This window comes from Scyliorhinus torazame, chromosome 8, assembly GCF_047496885.1.
Source record: "Scyliorhinus torazame isolate Kashiwa2021f chromosome 8, sScyTor2.1, whole genome shotgun sequence".
NCBI classification, from domain to species: Eukaryota; Metazoa; Chordata; class Chondrichthyes; order Carcharhiniformes; family Scyliorhinidae; genus Scyliorhinus; species Scyliorhinus torazame.
The window spans coordinates 21,414,544-21,436,164 of record NC_092714.1 but is presented as its reverse complement, the minus strand read 5'-3'; the positions used below and the strand labels follow the sequence as shown (position 1 = coordinate 21,436,164).

The 21,621-nt window shown below is 51.0% G+C and overlaps 1 protein-coding gene across 2 annotated transcripts in view; it reads left to right on the top strand.

Annotated features, from left to right (window-relative positions):
• The window catches only part of cyyr1 (cysteine/tyrosine-rich 1), a 68,196-nt gene extending 57,162 nt beyond the window's left edge, over nucleotides 1–11,034 (top strand). For both annotated transcript variants that reach the window (XM_072513151.1, XM_072513152.1), the window contains one exon: nucleotides 10,747–11,034. In XM_072513151.1, the coding sequence (XP_072369252.1) occupies nucleotides 10,747–10,883 (137 nt within the window). In that variant the 3' untranslated portion in view covers nucleotides 10,884–11,034. The remainder of the gene's footprint in view (nucleotides 1–10,746) is intronic.
• The last annotated feature ends 10,587 nt before the right edge of the window (nucleotides 11,035–21,621 follow it).

Sequence of the window (21,621 nt, the reverse complement as noted above, 5' to 3'; positions counted from 1 at the left end):
ATTTGTCAAGATGCCCCTTAAACGTCACTATTGTCCCTGCTTCCACCACCTCCTCCGGCAGTGAGTTCCAGGCACCCACTGCCCTCTGTATAAAAAAACTTGCCTCATACATCTCCTCTAAACCTTGCCCCTCGCACCTTAAACCTATGCCATCTAGTAATTGACCCCTCTCCCCTGGGAAAAAGTCTCTGACTATCCACCCTGTCTATGCCCTTCATAATTTTGCAGACCTCTATCAGGTCGCCCCTCAACCTCCGTTGTTCCAGTGAGAACAAACCGAGTTTATTCAACCTCTCCTCATAGCTAATGCCCTCCATACCAGGCAACATCCTGGTAAATTCTTCTGCACCTTCTCTAAAGCCTCCACATCCTTCTGGTAGTGTGGCGACCAGAATTGAACACTATACTCCAAGTGTGGCCTAACTAAGGTTCTATACAGCTGCAAATAAGGTTCTGTACAGCTGCAGTTTAAGTTTAAAATACTTATCTAGGACCCGTTCTTCTCACCCTCAAACTGAATGTAAAATTCAATCATATTATGACCACTGCTACCTCAGGGCATCATCATTATAAGGTCATTCATTAATCCTATCTCATTGCACAAACCAGGTCTAGTATAGCCTGCTCTCTGGTTGCTGCCAGAATGTGCTATTCTAAGAAACTCTCAAAATCATTCTGTGCATTCCTCATCAAGGCTACCTATGCCCATCTGATTTTTCAAGACTATAAACAGATTAAAATCCCTCATGATTATCGCCATACCTTTCTCCCATTATTTCTTATTTTATATTTATAGACCATCCTACCATATGGTTACTGTTAGGGTGCCTGTGCACTACTCCCACAAGTGACATTTTGCCTTTATTGTTTCTCATCTTTCCCAGCCATTCATTTCTATATCTTGTTTTCTTGAATTTAGGTCAACCCACTCTAATCTGCTGATACCATCATTAATTAACAGAGCCTTTTGCTCACTCCTGGCCTTCCTAAATGACACACACCCTTCAATATTCAGGTTCCAACTATGTCAACCTGCAGCCATGACTCTGTAATGGCTATCGGATCATCTGTATTCATTTCTATTTGTGCTCTGAGTTGATTTGATTTATTTTGAATGCTATGTACATTCAGATACAGAGGGCGGGATTCTGCGACTCCCCGCCAGGTCGGTGAATCCCCGAGGGGGTGGAGTGATACCCCCCGCCGCCACGACGCTGGCTGCCGTATTCTCTGGTGCCGGTTTTCGGGCGGGATTCATGCCACGCCGGTTGGGGGCCATTGGCCGCGCCCCACCCCCCCCGGCAATTCTCCAGGCCCCGATGGGCCGAGCGGCCACCCGTTTTTGGCCAGTCCCGCCAGCGTGGAGTGGACTTGGTCCCACACGGCGGCACCTGGCAGGTAAGTTGGCTGGTGTGGTCCTCGGGGGGGGGAGATTCGATCCCGGGGGGAGGGCACGGTGGTCTGGCCGGCGATCTGGGGCGGGCCTGTGCCGTGGGGGTACTTCTTCTTTCCGCACCGGCCCTTGTAGGGCTCTGCCATGGCTGGCGCAGAGAAGACACCCCCCTACGCAGGCGCCAGAATACGCTTGCCAGTCTGCGCATGTGCGGAACCACGCGGACGGTTCTGCGCATGCGCTATCTCGCGCAGTCCCTTCGGCACAGGCTGGCACAGCGCTAACCCCTCCGGGGCCGGCCTAGTCCCCGGAAGTGCGGAGAATTCCGCTACTTCCGGTCGGCCCGGCGCCAGAGTGGTTTGCGCCGTTTTTGATGCCGGCATCGGGCCATTGCGCCGATCGCGGAGAATCCTGCCCAGAGCCTTTAGCTTGTCCTTTTATTATTTTTGGAACCTCTAGTCCTTATCTGTTGATTTACTCTTACGTATTTGTACTTTCTGTACTCTCTGCCCCTTCTTGTTACAGTCTGTGTATCATTTCCCACAACTAACAAATAGCATCCCAGAAATAATTGTGAAGCAGGAGTTGAAAGGGAGGAACTTAAAACAATTACAATCTCCAGGAAATGGATACTGACAAAATTATTAGAACTAAAAGCTGACAAGTCCCCAGTTCCGAATGGACTTCTTCCTCAGGTCCTAAAATAAGTAGTTGCTGAGACAATAGGTGCATTGATTTTAATTTTCTAAAATGCCCTAGATTCTGGAAAGGTACAAACAGATTCAAAAATAATGAATGTGACTCCTTTATTCAAAAACCAGGAAACTACATGCAGTTAAGATTAACATCTGTTACAGAGAGATTGCTGGAATTTTATTAAGGAGGTTATAGCAGGGAAATCTGGATGCAATTAAGCAGAGTTAACATGGTTTTGTTGAAGGAAAATAAAATTTTGGCTAATTTATTGGAGTTCTTTGATAAAGTAACAAGCAATGTGGATAAAGGAGAACCCCTGGATGTGGTTTGCATTCCAAGCATTAAGTGCATTTCCATTACTCAAGCATACAATTTCACTGCACTTACCTTTTTTTGATGTGGTAAATATTTACAAACATTAGGGTTTCACCACTGAAGCATGAAGGGATATCAATGGATCAAAGTTGCAGATGGTTTTTACAAGCTGTCAGTCACAGACCACTACTGGAAAGCTATGAATGGCTCACAGATAATGGATCTCTGGGAACTAGACACAGGCACAGCTGCTCTCCTTCGGGGACTGGGCATGAGGAGATCCAAGGTAAGTATTACAGATATAATGCTTCCCACTGGTCCTGTTTGGACTGCCCTCTAGTTTCCAGACAGCGGTTCCTTTTCGGTAGGGGGGAATTTGTGTGGGGGGCATCAATGTGAGTGGAGGGGCCTGTGGAGGAAGTTCAGTTAGGCAGGGGGTTCCTGTGGGGGGTCCCACTATTACAGGGGTCCCTGTGGGGTCCCCCTATTTCAGGGGTCCCTGGGGTGGGGCGGGTCAGGTCACCCCTGTACTTGGGGTAGGAGTGTGCCCGGACAATCCAGGGTGTGGGGGGGGAGGGCTGCTGTGCGATGGGGGCAGAGGGGAGAGACGGTTGGGCAAGGGGTTGGGGTCCATTTGCGGTGCAGGGTGGGGGAGGCATGGCACGGATCACTGAATTGTATCCCCCCTTACCATCGTAAGGGGATCGTAAAACAGGTGCAATTCAGCTCCGGCAGGAGAACATGGGGCGCGATTCTCTGCTCCTGCACCGGTTTGGAGAATCGCCTGGGTCGCCAAATTTTCCTGCGACGCCGGTCCGACGCCCTCCCGCGATTCACGGAAGTGGCCAGATTGGCACAATCGCGATTTGCGCGGCGCGGTCCAGTGAATCGCCCGAGACAGCCAAAATGGCGATTCACCGGTACCCCCACGATTCTCAGTGCCGGATGGGCCGAGCGGCCTGCCCAAAACGGCGGGTTCCCCCCGGTGCCGTCCACACCTGGTCGCTGCCGGCGGGAACAGCGTGGGAACGCTGGGGGGGCAGCCTGCGGGGGGGCGAGGGGGGATCCTACACCAGGGGGGGTCCTCAAATGGGGTCTGGCCCACGATCCTTTCTTCCGCAGCCCCGCAAGATCCGTCTGACATCTTCTTGCGGGGCGGACTCGGGGAGGACGGCAACCACGCGTGCACGGGTGACGCCAGTTATGCGGCGCCGGCCGCGGCAAGTATGCGGCGCCGCCTTTACGCGGTGCCAAGGCCTGGCGCGGGTAAATGACGCGGCGCCGCTCCTAGACCATTTTCGGGCCCTGAATCGGTCGGGATAGGGGCCGTTTCGCGCCATCGTGAACTTCGATGGCGTTCACGACGGCGCGAACACTCTGCCTCCATTTCAGAGAATTGCGCCCATGGTCTCCCAAATGGAAAATCCCGTCCAAGGTGTTTCCCATTTTGGATGGAAATGAGAAGAATTGTTCTCTCTGAGAGAGTCGCGATTATTTGGAACTCTCGTCCCCAGAGAGCCATGGAGGCAAGATCAATGAATATTCTTAAGGCAGAAATAGATAGATTCTTGACTAACAGTGGAGAAAAATGTTATCGGATATAGGCCGAATGTGGAATTGAGGCCACAATCATATCAGGCATGATCTTATTAAATGGCCTATTCCTGCTCCTAGTTCGTATTTCCTTGAATTATATCTGGATGCCAAGGATTAAGTCCAAGGAGCAATGCTTCAAATGAGGATTGTATTCACATTCATTTAGAAGGTTTTTGTTTTGTTTTTTTGAAATATTTTTATTCAAATTTTTACATATTTTCAACAAACCCCCCCGCCTTACAGAAAAAAGTAAAACAAAGAACACATAAATAAACATCTTACAACTACACCACAAATTCCCCCAATATACAAACCCCCCATTAAGCAATAATAAACACAGTAGAAAACACAAAGTACACCCCCCCCCCCTTCCTCCCCCTGACTCTGGGTTGCTGCTGCTGCTGACCACCTAACGCCCCGCTAGAAAATCTAGGAACGGTTGCCACCGCCTGAACAACCCTTGCACAGACCCTCTCAAGGTAAATTTTACCCTCTCCAATTTAATTAACCCTGCCATGTCGCTGATCCAGGCTTCCACGCTCGGGAGCCTCGCATCCTTCCACTGTAGCAGAATCCTCCGCCGGGCTACCAGGGATGCAAAGGCCAGAATACCGGCCTCTTTCGCCTCCTGCACTCCCGGCTCGTCTGATACCCCAAATAGTGCTAACCCCCAGCTCGGCTTAACCTGGGTGTTCACCACCTTAGACATCGTCCTCGCAATACCCCTCCAGAACCCATCCAGCGCCGGGCACGCCCAGAACATATGGGTATGATTTGCTGGGCTCCCAGAGCACCTCCCACACCTGTCTTCCACCCCAAAGAACCTGCTCAGCCTCGCCCCTGTCATATGCGCTCTGTGAAGAGCCTTAAATTCTATCAGGCTAAGCCTGGCGCAAGAGGAGGAAGAATTAACCCTACCCAGGGCGTCCACCCACGTACCCTCGTCTATCTCCTCCCCAAGCTCCTCCTCCCATTTACCCTTTAGCTCCTCCACCGAGGTCTCCTCCTCCTCCTGCATCTCCTGGTAGATCGCCAAGACCCTGCCCTCTCCAACCCACACCCCCGAGAGCACCCTATCCTGGATCCTGAGTGCTGGAAGCTGTGGGAACTCCCTCACCTGCGTCTTACAAACGCCCTTACCTGCATGTATCTGAAGGCATTTCCGGGGGGAAGCCCAAATTTTTCCTCCAGCGCCCCAAGGCTCGCAAACGTCCCATCTAAAAACAAGTCCCCCATGCCAGCTCAGGAACCCTCCATCCATTCTCCCCGGGACGAACTGATGGTTCTCCTGGATCGGGGACCAAACTGAAGCCCCTACCTCACCCCTGTGGCACCTCCACTGCCCCCAAATTTTCAAAGTCGCCGCCACCACCGGACTCGTGGTGTACCTAGTCACCGGGAGCGGCAGCGGTGCTGTCACCAGTGCTCCCAGACTCGTGCCCACACAGGACGGCATCTCCAGCTTCTTCCACGCCGCCCCCTCCCCCTCCATTACCCACTTGCGTATCATCGCCACATTGGCAGCCCAGTAATACCCTCACAGATTAGGTAACACTAACCCTCCTCTGTCCGTACTCCGCTCCAGAAACACCCTTCTCACCCTCGGGGTCTTTTTCGCCCACACGAATCCCATGATGCTCCTACTGACCCGTTTTTAAAAAGCCTTAGAGATCAGGATGGGGAGGCACTGGAATATAAAAATGAACCTCGGGAGCACCGTCATCTTCACTGACTGTATCCTACCCGCCAAGGAGAGTGGGAGCATATCCCACCTTTTAAACTTCCCCTCCATCTGCTCCACCAGCCTCGTCAAGTTGAGCTTGTAGAGGGCCCCCCAGCTCCTGGCCACCTGGATCCCAGATAACGAAAACTCCTTTCCGCCCTCTTCAGTGGAAGCTCGTCTATCCCCGTTCCCTGGTCCCCTGGGTGTACCACAAAGAGCTCATTCTTCCCCACGTTGAGCTTATACCCGGAAAAGTCCCCCCCCCCCCACTCCCTCGCCTCATCGAAAGTCCTCACTAGTTGAGGGCCCAGCAGGTCCATGTACTTCCGGTAAAATTCCACCGGGAACCCATCTGGCCCCAGTGCCTTCCCCGCCTGCATACACCCCAGCCCCTTAGTCAGCTCCTCCAGCCCTAACGGTGCCCCAAGCCCAGCCACCAGCTCCTCCTCCACTCTCGGGAACCTCAGTCGATCCAAAAATCGATGCATCCCCCCCCTGCTCCGTCGGGGGCTCAGACCTATACAACCCGTCATAAAAGTCTCTAAATACCCCATTTATTCCCACCGCACCGTGTTCCCCTCTTTATCCCTAACTCCCCCAATCTCGCTCGCTGCCTCCCGCTTCCGAAGCTGGTGTGCCAACATCCGGCTAGCCTTCTCCCCGTACTCATACACCGCCCCTTGCGCTTTCCTCCACTGCACCTCTGCCTTCTTGGTGGTCAACAGGTCGAACTCGGCCTGGAGGCTTCGTCGCTCCTGGAGTAGTCTCTCCTCGGGGACCTCTGCATACCTCCTATCCACCCTTAAAATCTCCCCCACCAATCTCTCCCTCTCTCTCCTCGCCTTCTTCTTCTTGTGAGCCCCAGTGGAGATTAGCTCTCCCCTAATCACCGCCTCCCAGACCACCCCCACCTGCACCTCCCCATTATCGTTAGCCTCTAGATAGCTTTCAATACACCCCCGGATCCGCCCGCTCACCTCCTCATCTGCCAACAAGCCCACATCCAGGCGCCACAGAGGGCGCTGGTCCCTCTCCTCCCCTAGCTCCAGCTCCACCCAATGCGGGGCATGGTCTGAGATGGCTATGGCCGAATACTCCGTGCCCTCCACCCTCGGAATTAGTGCCCTGCTCATAACGAAGAAGTCTATCCGGGAGTAGGCTTTATGGACGTGGGAAAAAAAGAAAATTCTTCTTGGCCACCTCTGCGCTCCAGTCCTGGTATATACGGACCTCTGCATTCTCCCACCTGCTGCTCCGCTCCTTTTTTGTCCATCTTAGGACACACTCCCTGTCCACCAAGCAGTGGAACCGCACCAGTACTGCCCGCGGCGGCTCGTTAGACTTGGGCCTCCTCGCCAGGAGTCGGTGGGCCCCATCCAGCTCCAGGGGCCTCGGGAAGACACCCGCGCCCATCAACGTGTTCAGCATCGTGACCACATATTCTCCAGCATCCGACCCCTCCACTCCTTCCGGGAGACCCAGAATCCGCAGATTCTTCCTTCTCGCCCGATTCTCCATGTCCTCGAACTTCTCCTGCCATTTCTTATGCAGCGCCTCGTGCACCTCCACCTTCACCGCCAGGCCCAATATCTCATCCTCATTCTCCGAGGCCTTCTGCCGCACCTCCCGGATCGCCACCCCTTGGGCCTTCTGGGTCTCGACCAGCTTGTCGATCGAAGCCTTCATCGGCTCCAGCAGCTCTGCTTTCAATTCCGTGAAGCAGCGCTTGAGAAACTACTACTGCTCTTGCACCCACGCTGCCTGGTCTCCACCCACCGCCATCTTGGCTTTCCTCCCTCACACTTTTCGCTGCACCAGAATTACTTTTTTCACCGCTCCACTCCTGGTCCAATCCATACAGTGTCGGGGAAATCGTACTGTCACCTTCCCACACTGGGAACCGTCGAACAAATGCCGCTGGGGCCCCTCAAAGAGCCAAAAAGTTTGTTTCTGGCGGGACTTAGCTCAGCATAGCCGCAACCGGAAGTCCCCATTTAGAAGGTTAACGGGTCATAGAATCACAGAATGTTTATAGCTCAGAAAGAGGCCATTTGGGTGGCCGTGTCCATACCAGCTCTCTGCAAGAACAATTCAGCTAGTCCCACTGCTCACCTTTCCCCATAACCTTGCAAATTTTTATCTTCAGTTATTTTTCAAATTTCCTTCTGAAAGCCACAACTGGATCTGCCTCCAGGAGCCTCACAGGCACTCAAGATGTTTTCTCATGTGATCTGTGGTGCTTATGCCAATCATTTTAAATCTGCATCCACTGGTTCTCAACACCTTCACCAAAGGAATAGTTCCTCTCTACCTACTCTTTCTAAATCCGGCATGATTTTGAACTCCTCCATCAAATCTCCTCTTGACCGGCTTTTCTTGCAGGAGTATAACCCAGCTTCTTGTAACAGGAGCCCATTGTCCCTGAAAACATTTTTGTAAATCTTTTCTTCCCTCTTTCTGTAATCTTCATATTTTTCCTGAAGTTCAGAGTCAAGCTCAATACTCTAGCTGAGGCCGAACCAACGTTTTATAAAGGTTCATCATAATTTCTTTCCCTTTGTACTTTATGCCCAAGATTTCATACATTGGGTTAGAAATGCAATCAGTTCTACATGTCCAATCTGGCTTTCCGTGGTGATGTGGCCTCTACCACGTGCCAGCTCTCTAGAGGAGGTCATCTTAAGATCAATTTAATTAATACCTGCAATAAGCACAGAGAAGCTCTGCTATCCTTGAACACACAATATCATATCCTTCTTTTACCTGTCCTGCCACCTTCAACAATTTATACATCCCCTGCCCACTACCTCCCCTCTGCCCACTACCTCCGGCCATGTCACTGAACCCCCCATAGGACTCTCCAAACTCCCTCTACCCTCCCCCCCCCCCCCCCATGGCCTGACCCATCTCCACTCTTCTGCCTGACACCCATACTCAATGGTCCGGCCCAACTGCAACACCTCCCCAGGCCCAGCCTGAACCCCACCTCCCAGGCTCAAGCCAAATGCCTCCCCCCGCACCCACGTCTGAACCCCACACTCCCTGACCCCTGACCTCCCCCTAGAGCCCAAGCCGACCACATCACCCCATCCCAGTAAATTCTACCCACTTAGCTTTCACTTAACTTGGAGTGACTGGGACGAAAAATGATGGGACTTCTCCAGTCGGCCTTGCAGACCAAGGTGGGATGCTGCCTTCCATTCCTGCCGCTTGCGACTCTGCCTTTGCAGTTCCGTCAGCTCTTGGACAAATAAACACAGGGGCACGTCATCGGCCAGGGATACAGCAGTGTCCTGGGCTCCGCCATCCCTCTGAGTGCTGGATCTTTGGGATGTCCCTGCCTCCACCTGCTGTGGATCTTCAACTGTGAGGCGCTGACCAGTGAGTGACCCAGAAGCCTACCTATTACTTAATCCCACCGAGGTGTGAGTATCTGTGCTAGTGGTGGATGCGTGTGTCAGGTATGGCGCCGTTTATATCGTGATGTCTGAGAATTCCACCTCTGAGCTGCTCGGATCAATAGAATCGAAAGGGCGCAAGGATGATCCCGGCTGCTTGCCTGATTGCCCTGCAAGGCAAAGGGGATGGCATTAGTACATCACGGGGGATAAATTATGTGAGATGTTTATTCATGTGAGGCTTGACCAATGACTGTGTATCCATAGGATCTTCACTTTTGTTCACTGCCCCCACTTTGCCATCTGCACAGGTCCGGTCTTGCTCCTCTCCGGCCAGCTCAAGGGCTCTTTCCTCATATGGGGTGAGGGTGCGGAGCTTTCGCATCACTCCAGGTGGTTCTATCCTCTCATATCTGTTGTACTCGATTTTGTCCCACGGAGAGACAGATGGGGAGACTGTAGCTAGGTGTACTGCCAGTTCAAATGGTTGAGCAGTGGTATGAGTGGGACTGGAGTGGGAATGGGGATGTGACGAGCAGAGTAGAGACACCATGGGGATTGGTGGGGCGGAAGAAGGGCAACCCGTGAGGTGACTGGGTGAGAGATCACCTTGGAGGTACGATGGATGGGTGAGGGGTGCAGCAAGATACTGGAAGTGGCAGACTTACTCTCGCTGTGCAAAGAAGGCAATTCATCTTTTTTCGGCACTGCTGCCCTGTCCTTTTCTGCAGGAGAGCGGGCATTTACTGAAGCAGCCACGGTCTCCCAGGCGGGATTGGTAGTCGAGTGAGGGCTCCGTCCGAGAATTGTGGAGCTGGTTTTCTGGCTGCCATCCCCGCTAATGGAGCTGGAACAAGTGCCGGGGAGACGTTTATATGGAGTTCTCTGATTGCAGTAATAAACCTCCCCCAGGGCGAATGAATCAGTGGGAGGCTGATTTACGTAAAGAAAAAAACTTTTGCTTGAGAGGGTCCAAATTCCGTGATATTTCCCGCCAATAACACCGGCGGGATTCTCGCGTTTTTCTCACCAGAACTGACACTTAGCCATGTTTTGGTAAAAGTCCACCCAATGTATTTTACAGCAGTAATCAATCATAGTGAGCATAGATCAGTCAACCAACACACATAATCAAACACAGAAGAGTTGAACCATTGAATACTACATCAGGGACTATCCTGAGGATTTCCTTCCTAATTTAAAGGATAAAGAATTATCATATAATGGAGGCACTCTCCATTGAGTATTTGTGTGGCAGAAACACAGGTAGCATTACGAGTGCGGGAACAGGCATAGCTTTCAATGAGCGTGTAAGTTACAGTTCAATAAGACCTTCAATGCTTTGTGTCATCTGGATAACTGTGAGCAACAAATATTTCTCAAGTCAGGAATGCAAAAAAACTATGTCCTCGTCACTCAATTATACTGCAATATAATTTTACTGGTTACCCCTGGGAAGATTAAATAAAATGTTGTGTTTGAATGTGTGCTATGTAATGATTTAATTAATGTTTTTGCTGTAGACAATGAGTAGACTGACTTTATTTGTTTAAATATTCTAGTCAACTCTGTAAATTTTGATGGCTGCTTCCTCAGTTCATTTATTTCTCAACTTTTCTTTTCAGTCCCTCCTCCTCCACCTTACAGCTACAACCACGAGATGGATTATCCTGTGGATCTTCCCCCACCTTACACTCCCACGCCTCAAACGTCCCTGCAGTACACTCCGCCCCCACCTTATCCAGGCTGCTCAAGAAAATAACTTCTCACTTGACGTTACGAAGTGCAACGTTGGAAGCTGATTGTAACTACATTGCTCTCATAATAAATGAGAGTGGGCTGTGCCCAAAGCTGCAAAACAAAATCACAATTGTTACTCTGATTTCTTCTGTCACTTTGTCCAAACAATAATTGCCCCCTCAGCTCTTTGGGTAATTTTCTTTCCTACGATGCTATCGACTACAGAGATTGGATTTTTTAGGTCACAAGCCATAGTAAATTATGAATCTACTGATTGCTCTATCAACATCCAGACTTTGAGCTAGCAGAACCCAAGGACCATAATGGAGAGTAACTACTGAGGATGTGGGACAAAGTGAAGTGACTTATTTCTACAAATGTAAAGATGAACAGGCAGTTTGACTGAAATAAAAAGACTGATATTTATAAAAGGTATTAAGTAAATAGATTTACTTTGTTTACAATTTTTTATTGCCTTTATCAAGAGCTGTAAGAAAAAAATGCAAAATGTGATGGAAAACAACAGAACCGGTCTATAGAAAAACATAAATATGATCCCAGGATAACAACTGGATCTATGTACATCAAAACGTATTGGCCATGATTCTAACACCCATTAGGGTGAATCTCTCACTATTCCTGGAGAATACTGGGAGTCCCGAATCAAGGTTCACGCCGAGCGGCAAATGGAGCGCCATGTTCCTGGCCCGTGGCACTCGACGCTGGGCGTGAAGCTGACTCGCAGATTAAATATGCGCAGCCACCTGACGCCGGAGTTTTCCGGGATTAACCTCCCACTCCACCTGCAGGCGCAACGTGAGGCCAACGGAAATCCGTACTGGTTTCCCAAAACAGAAATCGGACAGGGTGGCCATGACGGGGTGGGGGGGGGGGGGGGCTCAGAGACCCCAGATGGTTGGGGACAGGGCAGGGAATTGCCCTACGAGGGGCAGCACGGTGGCGCAGTGGGTTAGCCCTGTTGCCTCACGGCGCCGAGGTCCCAGGTTCGATCCCGGCTCTGGGTCACTGTCCGTGTGGAGTTTGCACATTCTCCCCGTGTTTGCGTGGGTTTCGCCCCCGCAACCCAAAGATGTGCAGGCTAGGTGGATTGGCCACGCTAAATTGCCCCTTAATTGGACAAAATGAATTGGGTACTCCAAATTTATTTTAAAAAAGAAAGAAAAAGGGAATTGCCCGAGCATTGCCTGTTGGCACCCTGGCAGTGCCAACCTGGCACTTGACAGTGCTAAACAGGCACCCTGGCAGTGCCAACTTGACACCCTGATAGTGTAAACATGGCACTGTGTATTAATTTGATTTAAAATAATACCAAAAATGCTGGAAACACTCTTTCAGGCTGTATCTGTGGAGAAAAACAGAATTAATCTTTCAGGTTGATGACCCTTCATAAATGGTGGGAAGAGTAAGAACATCCAATTCTCTCTCTCTTGCAGTTCTTCGAAGCGAGGATGCTTGCCATGGAACTCATAAAAAGAACTTGCGTGTGGAGCCTTTTAACATGGGGTTACTGTTGAGCTGCAGCTACTTCACAGTTCTGACTGGTCGGACAACACTCCCACTCTTACTGCCTGCCATAGGTGTATCGGAAGGATTTACAGGTTGACAATCAATATGCTTGATTACACCACTGATGCACCGTCCATGATCGTCAAGTACACCCAATTCTACCTCTACCAAGAAAAATACGCCAACCTAAAGCCTGTTAGTTAGGGAGTAATATTACATACCACATGATGTTGGCTGGCCAAGAAGGTGGCATTCCTGTTAGGTGGTGAGGAAGGTGTCAGGTTGGATGAATAGGTAGGGCAGGGAGTCATCTCTGAGTTTTACAGTACTGAAAGAAGCCCTTCGGCCCATGGTGTCCGTACTGGCCATCAAGCACCTACCTATTCAAAACCCATTTTCCACCATTTGGCTCATAACTTTGTATGCTATGGTGTTTCAAGTTCTCGGCTAAATGCTTTTAAATGTTGTGAGGGTTCCCGTCTCTACCACCCTTTCAGGCAGTGAGTTCCAGATTCCCACCACCTATGGGTGAAAAAGCTTTTCCTCAAATTCCCTGTAAATCTGTTATAACCTCCAAGAGAAATACGGAGATCACCCAATTGATGGCTCGTGGAGTAGAAGCTCCCCTGCTGAGAGGTGGAGGCCCAACAACGGGTCCGTTAATTCCCTGAGTTAAAAGCTGGGCCAGGAAGGAGCCGGCATCTCAGCATGGTCCGGCTGGGAATTGGGTTGTTGCTTAGTTGCTGAATTTCCCAGCTGTGAGAGGGAAATAAACTACTTTTGACTCACCTTTTTGGCACTACACATTTAATTTTTTTTAAGGATTAATATCCCTGTGCCTCTAGCCCTAGCATTAATACCAGAGTGAAAAAATTGTACCACACAATTTTGTGAAGCCTTATCTGGTCCTTCACTTATGGTTGGGTTTCCTGTAGAAAAATTACACCTAAATGTAGACCCTTCAGGTGAACAAAAACCCTTGCCCGTTTCACTGGTCCATGCAAACCCCTCACATTCCAAGTTACAAGGCAGAAGGAGATTCTCCACCGTCCCTCACACCAGGATCAACCACTACCTCTGAAAATTAACGAATAAGGGATCCTATTAAGCCAAGGTGAAGTGATTCCACCAGTACAGCGGCTAGGCCCAGCCCAAAGACCAGGCAAACAGAGAATAGTGGACAGCGTCGAACAACTAACTTTAACACCCTCGAAATCTCACCCCTAACCCAACAATAATATATTTTAAAAACTTTTTATTCTCCTCATTTTCAACATTTTTATCAAATAAACAACAAAAGAAAACAAACAAAAACAAATGCAATACCAATCCTCCAATCAGCATCCCACTCAGTATACAGACCAAAACATCACGCGTTCATTCCAAGTAAAAATGAAAATTAACAATCAGTAAACGGTGTACTCAAGGACAACAATAAACCCAACCCCCACCTTTCCCCCCTCCTCCCTCCCTCCCTCCACCCCCCCCCCCCCCCCCCCCCCCACACACACAATGTTCGATGGCAACCAATTCTCCAAAGTGCATAATAAAGTGCCAATGAATTGGGCACAGACCCTGTGGGTGTTCCTCACGGACCGGGGAAGAATGTCCGATGGCATTCCCAGCCTGTGTTCCTCCAGTAGGTGTCCCACTGCGCAGGATGAGTGGTGGTTCCGGGTCAAAATGCTCCCCCACTAGGGCCACCAGGACAGCGAATGACTGTGTATCTACGGGGTCCAGGTGAGTCAGGCTCTTTATCACACTGTATGTAGACCCTCCACAAGCCATTAGCAATACCACAGTTTGTCTCTCATCGCCGGTAATCACATTTGTTCGAAAAAAATCTATCATGCGTTCTACATATTGCCCCCAGTAATCTGTACTTGTGTTAAACGTTTCCATCTTTCCAATATGCGGCATTTCAATGGTTAGTACTGGGATCTCCGGAAGCCTAGATGAGGTGGACCAGGTGCACAGCAACCGGTGTCAACGGCAGCTCCACTGAATCCTCGTTGCCAGTGTAGACGATAGTAGAAACTAACGAACAAGGTTCATTTCAATACAATTCCAAAACTCCTCCACTCCCCTAAGGGTCTCCTCCACTATCCTGCACCGAGGCCAGGGTTTTTATACAAGCTGAGGCTCTCCTGGTCAAGGAGGAAGCCCTGTCCGCTTAAATGGGAACTTCATATTCCGGGGAGGTCATGGAAGTTGTATGGTCCTGATCCTGGGACCTCCATTGGTGTTGTACACTGACAAAGTCTCTCTGTGTTGAATGCCTTCCCGAATAAACCTTCTTGATTTTGGTTAGTCACATGATGTGAGTCAGCGGGAATGTTTCAACTCTTCAGGGATACTTTGAGGACATCCCTAAAGCACTTCCACTACCATTCTCAGAGTCGCTTGCTACAACCAAATATAGCAGTTGCTTTAGAGTCTGGTGACATATATAGGAATGATATGACCTGCCTAGCAGAGCTAGTTTAGCATGACTAGTGCCTCGATGTTGGGCATGTTGGCTTGACAGAGGGTGCTGCTGGTGAACCGCATTACCTGCCACTGAATCTGGATGATCATATAAAAGAACTGCTGGTGGTACTTCTCCAGTGTTTTGAGGTACCTGCTGTAGGTTGTCTACGACTCTAAAGCAAACATGAGGTTAGGGATCACTGCTGCCTGGTACAACATGACCTTAGCCTTGGGTTTGAGAGCCTGGTCCTCAAATAAGTTTCCCTCAGCTGGCCGAAGGCAGTGGAGGCAATAATGAATTTCATCATCTGTGTCTGGCTTTGTCAAAGATACACATTTTCCAGGATCTCGTTAGTGATCTTAATCGATTGGGGGAGCTGATGTGCTCTGGGAGCTGTTTGGAAAAGGATCATAGTTTTCCTGGTGTTTACTAAAAACTCCATTTTCTCATATGCTTTGGAGATGGAATCGACTTTGACTCAGAGCTCGGTTTCTGCACACGCACTAGTGTCATCTGTATACATGGCTAGTGATTAATGGGCATACATGAACAATCACAGCTATCTTGGAAATATGATTGATGCTTCTCGAGAACTCTTCCACTACAAATGAAGCATATCAAAGAGAGTCAATATGCTGAAACATTTGCATAGTGTTTCTTCGATGTTGAGAAGGAGTATGATAGAGGCAAGATAACAATAATTAGTATTAATAATACATGCAATGATAGTAGCAGCCTGTTTTTTTTAAACATATTTTATTCAAATTTTTCGGCCAAGCAAAACAATACAAAGGTTTTCCCTTTTTACAACAATGAAACAATATAAATAACAGTGATCGTTTTAACAAGTAAATAAATAATATATAAACTAAATGGCAACTGCCATAACAAAAATAATAACTCTCCAGATAATAAAATCAAACAATCCAATATACAGAACCAAGTACAAATATCTGTACAAAAAAACACCCCTGAGAACGCACCCGAGGGCCCCCCCCCCCCCACCACCTCCCCCAACCCCCCCCTCCCCGCCCTCCCCCCTGGGTTGCTGCTGTTACCTTCCCATTTCCTTTATCGTTCTGCGAGGTAGTCAATGAACGGTTGCCACCGCTGGTGAACCCTTGAGCCGAACCCCTTAGCGCGAACTTTATCCGTTCTAGTTTTATAAACCCTGCCATGTCGTTTATCCAGGTCTCCACGCCCGGGGGTTTGGCTTCCTTCCACAGAAGCAATATCCTTCGCCGGGCTACTAGAGACGCAAAGGCCAAAACATCAGCCTCTCTCGCCTCCTGCACTCCCGGCTCTTCTGCAACCATAAATATAGCCAACCCCCAGCCTGGCTCGACCCGGACCCCCACCACCTTTGAAAGCACCTTTGCCACCCCCACCCAGAACCCCTGCAGTGCCGGGCATGACCAAAACATGTGGGTGTGGTTTGCTGGGCTTCTCGAGCATCTCCCACACCTATCCTCTACCCCGAAAAATTTACTGAACCTTGCTCCGGTCATATGCGCCCTGTGCAAAACCTTGAATTGTATCAGGCTTAGCCTGGCGCACGAGGACGACGAATTTACCCTGCGTAGGGCATCAGCCCACAACCCCTCCTCAATCTCTTCCCCCAGCTCTTCTTCCCATTTTCCCTTCAGCTCATCCACCATGATCTCCCCCTCGTCCCTCATTTCCCTGTATATATCCGACACCCTACCATCCCCCACCCATGTCCCTGAGATCACTCTATCTTGAATCTCCTGCGTCGGGAGCTGCGGGAATTCCCTCACCTGTTGCCTCGCAAAAGCCCTCAGTTGCATGTACCGAAATGCATTCCCTTGGGGCAACCCATATTTTTCCGTCAGCGCTCCCAGACTCGCAAACGTCCCGTCTACGAACAGATCTCTCAGTTGCACAATCCCAGCTCTCTGCCATGCTCCAAATCCCCCATCTATTCTCCCCGGGACAAACCTATGATTATTTCTTATCGGGGACCGCACCGAGGCTCCCGTCCTTCCCCTATGCGTCTCCATTGCCCCAAAATTTTCAGTGTTGCCACCACCACTGGACTTCTGGTATATTTCTTCGGGGAGAACGGCAACGGCGCCGTCGCCAGTGCTTGTAGGCTGGTTCCTTTGCAGGACGCCATCTCCATTCTCTTCCACGCCGCTCCCCTCCCCTTCTCCCATCCACTTACACAGCATTGAGATATTGGCGGCCCAGTAGTATTCACTTAGGCTCGGTAGTGCCAGTCCCCTCCTATCCCTGCTACGCTGCAAGAACCCCCTCCTCACTCTCGGGGTCTTCCCAGACCACACAAAACTCATGACACTTTTCTCGTTTTTCTTGAAAAAAGCCTTCGTGACCATCACCGGGAGGCACTGAAACACAAAAAGGAATCTCGGGAGGACTACCATTTTGACCGCCTGCACCCTACCCACCAGTGACAGGGGCACCATGTCCCATCTCTTAAAATCCTCCTCCATCTGTTCCACCAATCGTGTTAAATTAAGCCTATGTAAGGTTCCCCAACTCGTGGCTATCTGAATCCCTAAGTACCGGAAATCTCTTGTTACCTTCCTCAGCGGTAACTCATCTATTCCCCTGCTCTGCTCCCCTGGATGCACCACAAACAACTCACTCTTCCCCATATTCAATTTGTACCCTGAGAATTCCCCAAACTCCCTGAGTGTCTGCATTATCTCAGGCATCCCATCCACTGGGTCCGCAACATACAGCAATAAATCATCTGCATACAATGATACCCGGTGTTCTTCTCCTCCCCTGAGTACTCCCCTCCACTTCCTGGAGCCCCTCAGTGCTATGGCCAAGGGCTCAATCGCCAATGCAAACAGTAACGGAGACAGGGGGCACCCCTGCCTCATCCCTCTATAAAGACGGAAGTAGTCAGACCTCTGCCTGTTCGTGACCACACTCGCCACCGGGGCCCTATAATGCAGCTGTACCCATCCAATAAACCCTTCTCCAAAACCAAATCTCCTCAGTACTTCCCACAGATAGTCCCATTCCACTCTGTCGAATGCTTTCTCGGCGTCCATAGCCACCACTATCTCCGCCTCCCCCTCTGGTGGGGGCATCATCATCACCCCTAACAGCCTCCGTATGTTCGTGTTCAGCTGCCTCCCCTTAACGAACCCAGTTTGATCCTCGTGGACCACCCCCGGGACACAGTCCTCTATCCTCGTCGCCATCACCTTGGCCAGGAGCTTAGCATCTACATTTAAAAGGAAAATGGACCTGTAGGACCCACACTGCAGCGGGTCTTTTTCCTTCTTCAAAAGGAGCAATATCGTCGCCTCCGACATAGTCGGGGGCCGCTCCCCCCTTTCCCTGGCCTCATTAAAGGTTCTCGTCAAAAGCGGGGCCAGTAGGTCCATATATTTCCTATAAAATTCCACCGGGAATCCGTCCGGTCCCGGGGCCTTCCCCGCCTGCATGCTCCCAATCCCTTTTACCACCTCCTCCATCTCAATCTGTGCTCCCAGTCCCGCCCTCTCCTGCTCCTCCACCTTCGGGAATTCCAGCTGATCCAGAAAACACATCATTCCCTCCTTCCCTTCCGAGGGCTGAGCCTTATATAACCTTTCATAGAATGCCTTGAACACCCCGTTCACTCTCTCCGCTCCCTGTTCCATCTCTCCCTCCTCATCTCTCACCCCACCTATCTCCCTCGCTGCTCCCCTCTTCCTCGGCCAGTAGCCGACTCGCCTTCTCTCCATACTCATACTGTACACCCTGTGCCCTCCTCCACTGTGCCTCCGCCTTACCCGTGGTCAGCAGGTCAAATTCCACATGTAACCTTTGTCTTTCCCTGTACAGTCCCTCCTCCGGTGCCTCTGCATATTGCCTGTCCACCCTCAGAAGTTCTTTCAACAATCGCTCCCTTTCTTTACCCTCTTGCTTCCCTTTATGTGCCCTTATGGATATCAGTTCCCCTCTGACCACCGCCTTCAACGCCTCCCAGACCACTTCCACCTGAACCTCTCCGTTGTCATTAAGCTCCAAGTACCTTTCGATACACCCCCTCACCTTTAGACATACCCCCTCACCCTTAGACATACCCCCTCATCCGCCAATAAACCCATATCCATTCTCCAGAGTGGGTGCTGTTCTTTTTCCTCTCCTACCTCCAGGTCTACCCAATGTGGAGCGTGGTCCGAAATGGCTATGGCCGTATACTCCGTCCCTGTCACCTTCGGAATCAGTGCCCTTCCCAAGACAAAAAAGTCTATCCGTGAGTATACTTTGTGAACATGGGAGAAAAATGAGAACTCCTTACTCCTAGGCCTACTAAATCTCCAGGGATCTACTCCTCTCATCTGCTCCATGAAGTCCTTGAGCACCCTGGCCGCTGCCGGCCTCCTCCCGGTCCTGGACCTCGACCGGTCCAGCCCTGGATCAAGCACCGTATTGAAGTCTCCCCCCATTACCAACTTTCCCGCCTCCAGGTCCGGGATACGTCCCAACATACGCCTCATAAAATTTGCGTCATCCCAGTTCGGGGCGTATACGTTCACCAGAACCACCGCCTCCCCTTGCAATCTGCCACTCACCATCACATATCTACCCCCACTATCCGCCACTATGGTCTTTGCCTCAAACAGTACCCGTTTCCCCACCAAGATAGCCACCCCCCTATTCTTCGCATCTAAACCCGAATGGAACACCTGCCCCACCCATCCTTTACGTAGTCTGACCTGGTCTATCAGTTTCAGGTGCGTCTCCTGCAACATAACCACATCTGCCTTTAATTTCTTTCGGTGTGCGAGTACCCGTGCCCTTTTAATCGGCCCGTTCAGCCCTCTCACGTTCCACGTGATCAGCCGGGTTGGGGGGCTCTTTACCCCCCCCCCTTGTCGACTAGCCATCCCCTTTTTTAACCCAGCTCCTCACCCAGTTCCCACGTACCCGTATATCCCACCGACGGTGCCCTCCCGCCTCGACCACCCCATCCCATAACAGCTCCCCCTTCTCCTTAGCAGCAGCAACCCAGTTAGCCCCCCCCTCTCCGCTAGATCCCCTTCTAGCGTAGTTGCACCCCCCAGCATTAGCGAGTGAAGCATCGTGCTCACATATGTCCCGACGTCCGCCCCTTCTGCGCCCTCAGGAAGACCCAGGATTCTTAAATTCTTCCTCCTCGAATTATTCTCCAGTGTTTCCAACCTCTCCACACACCTTTTGTGCTGTGCCTCGTGCGTTTCTGCCTTCACCACCAGGCCCTGTATTTCATCCTCGTTTTCAGCAGTCTTTGCCTTCACGACCCGAAGCTCCAGCTCTTGGGTCCTCTGGTCCTCCTTTAGCCCTTCAATCGCCTGTAATATCGGGGCCAACACTTCCTTCTTCAACTCCTTCTTCAGCTCTTCCACACAGCGCCGCAGGAACTCTTGTTGCTCCGGGCCCCATAACAGACGGCCACCTTCCGATGCCATCTTGCTTTGAGTTTCCCTTCCTTGCCGCTGCTCCGATCCTCCGTAATCCGGCCGCTATCCTCTCCCTTTTCCATGCTTGTCCGGGGGGATTCCCTTCTGGTTTACCGCAGTGTTTTTGGCGGTTTAAATTGCCGTTGGGGCTCCTATTAAGAGCCCAAAAGTCCGTTCCAACGGGAGATGCCGAAACGTGCGACTCAGCTGGTCATTGCCGCACCCGGAGGTCGTAGCAGCCTTTTAATATATGCCCTGCAATGATCATTCTCGAACGATGCAAAGTTAAAATATTTTCTGAAAAAATGTTGGAAACTGGAGGAGCATTTTAAGTAGTTGACCTGCAAATAGTGCAGAATTGAAATCCAACAGGCTTCAAATGGATAAAAACAGAATCTCTCCTACAAGGGGCGGGATTCTCCAAGCCGCGCCAGGTCGGAGAATCGGCGGGGACGGGGGAAATTCCCGCCACGCCGCTCCAACGCCAGGACGCAATTCTCCGGCGACCGGCGAATTGGCGGCAATCGCGCCCGTGCGGTCGCCGCGGCGCCGGTCAGGAGCCGCTGAAAGAGGCCCCCGCGACGATTCTCCGCGGCCGACTGGCCGAACTCCCGCCGAGTTCCACCGGCGTGGTTCCAACCTGGTACCACCCGGCGGGAGCTCAGACCCGGGGCCACAGTGGATGTCCTGGTGGGTGGGCGGTGGGATCTGACTCCGGGGGGGGCCTCCACAGGGTCCAGGCCCACGATCGGGGGCTTCCGAACGGCGGGCAACCGCGATCTGGAGGGGGCTACCTCGTTCCTCGCGAGCCCTCTGTATGTCTCCGCCATGTTCCTCGATGCTGGCCCGGAGACGGCAACCACACGCATCTGCCAGCGCGGCGACGGACGTCGCGCGCATGGGGGACCCGTGCCGGCCATGCAGGGCCGCCTTTTAGCGCCAGAGCAGCGCGCAACACTCTTGTGCGTGCTGGCCCCAAAGACCGCTAAATTGCTGGGCCGGGAGGCCTGTTGACGCCAGCGTACAGCACTCCGGTGTTTACGCCGGCGTCAGCACTTGCCCGGGATTTTGGAGAATCGCGGCCAAGATGTTTCAACTAGATAGAATTTGTTCAGCGTCTTCAGAATCACGGTCACAATTTTCATAAATGCAGTCGAGCACTGACTACTACTGCTGAGTTCAGCAAACTCAAAGATTTGTAACCCTGACTGCAGCCCAGCAATTATGTATGTAATCAAGCTAAAAATAGAAAATGCTGGAAATACATAACATGGCAACTGTGGAGAGAGACTGCAGTCAGGCCTGCTGAGAATTTTCAGTATTTTATTTTTCCA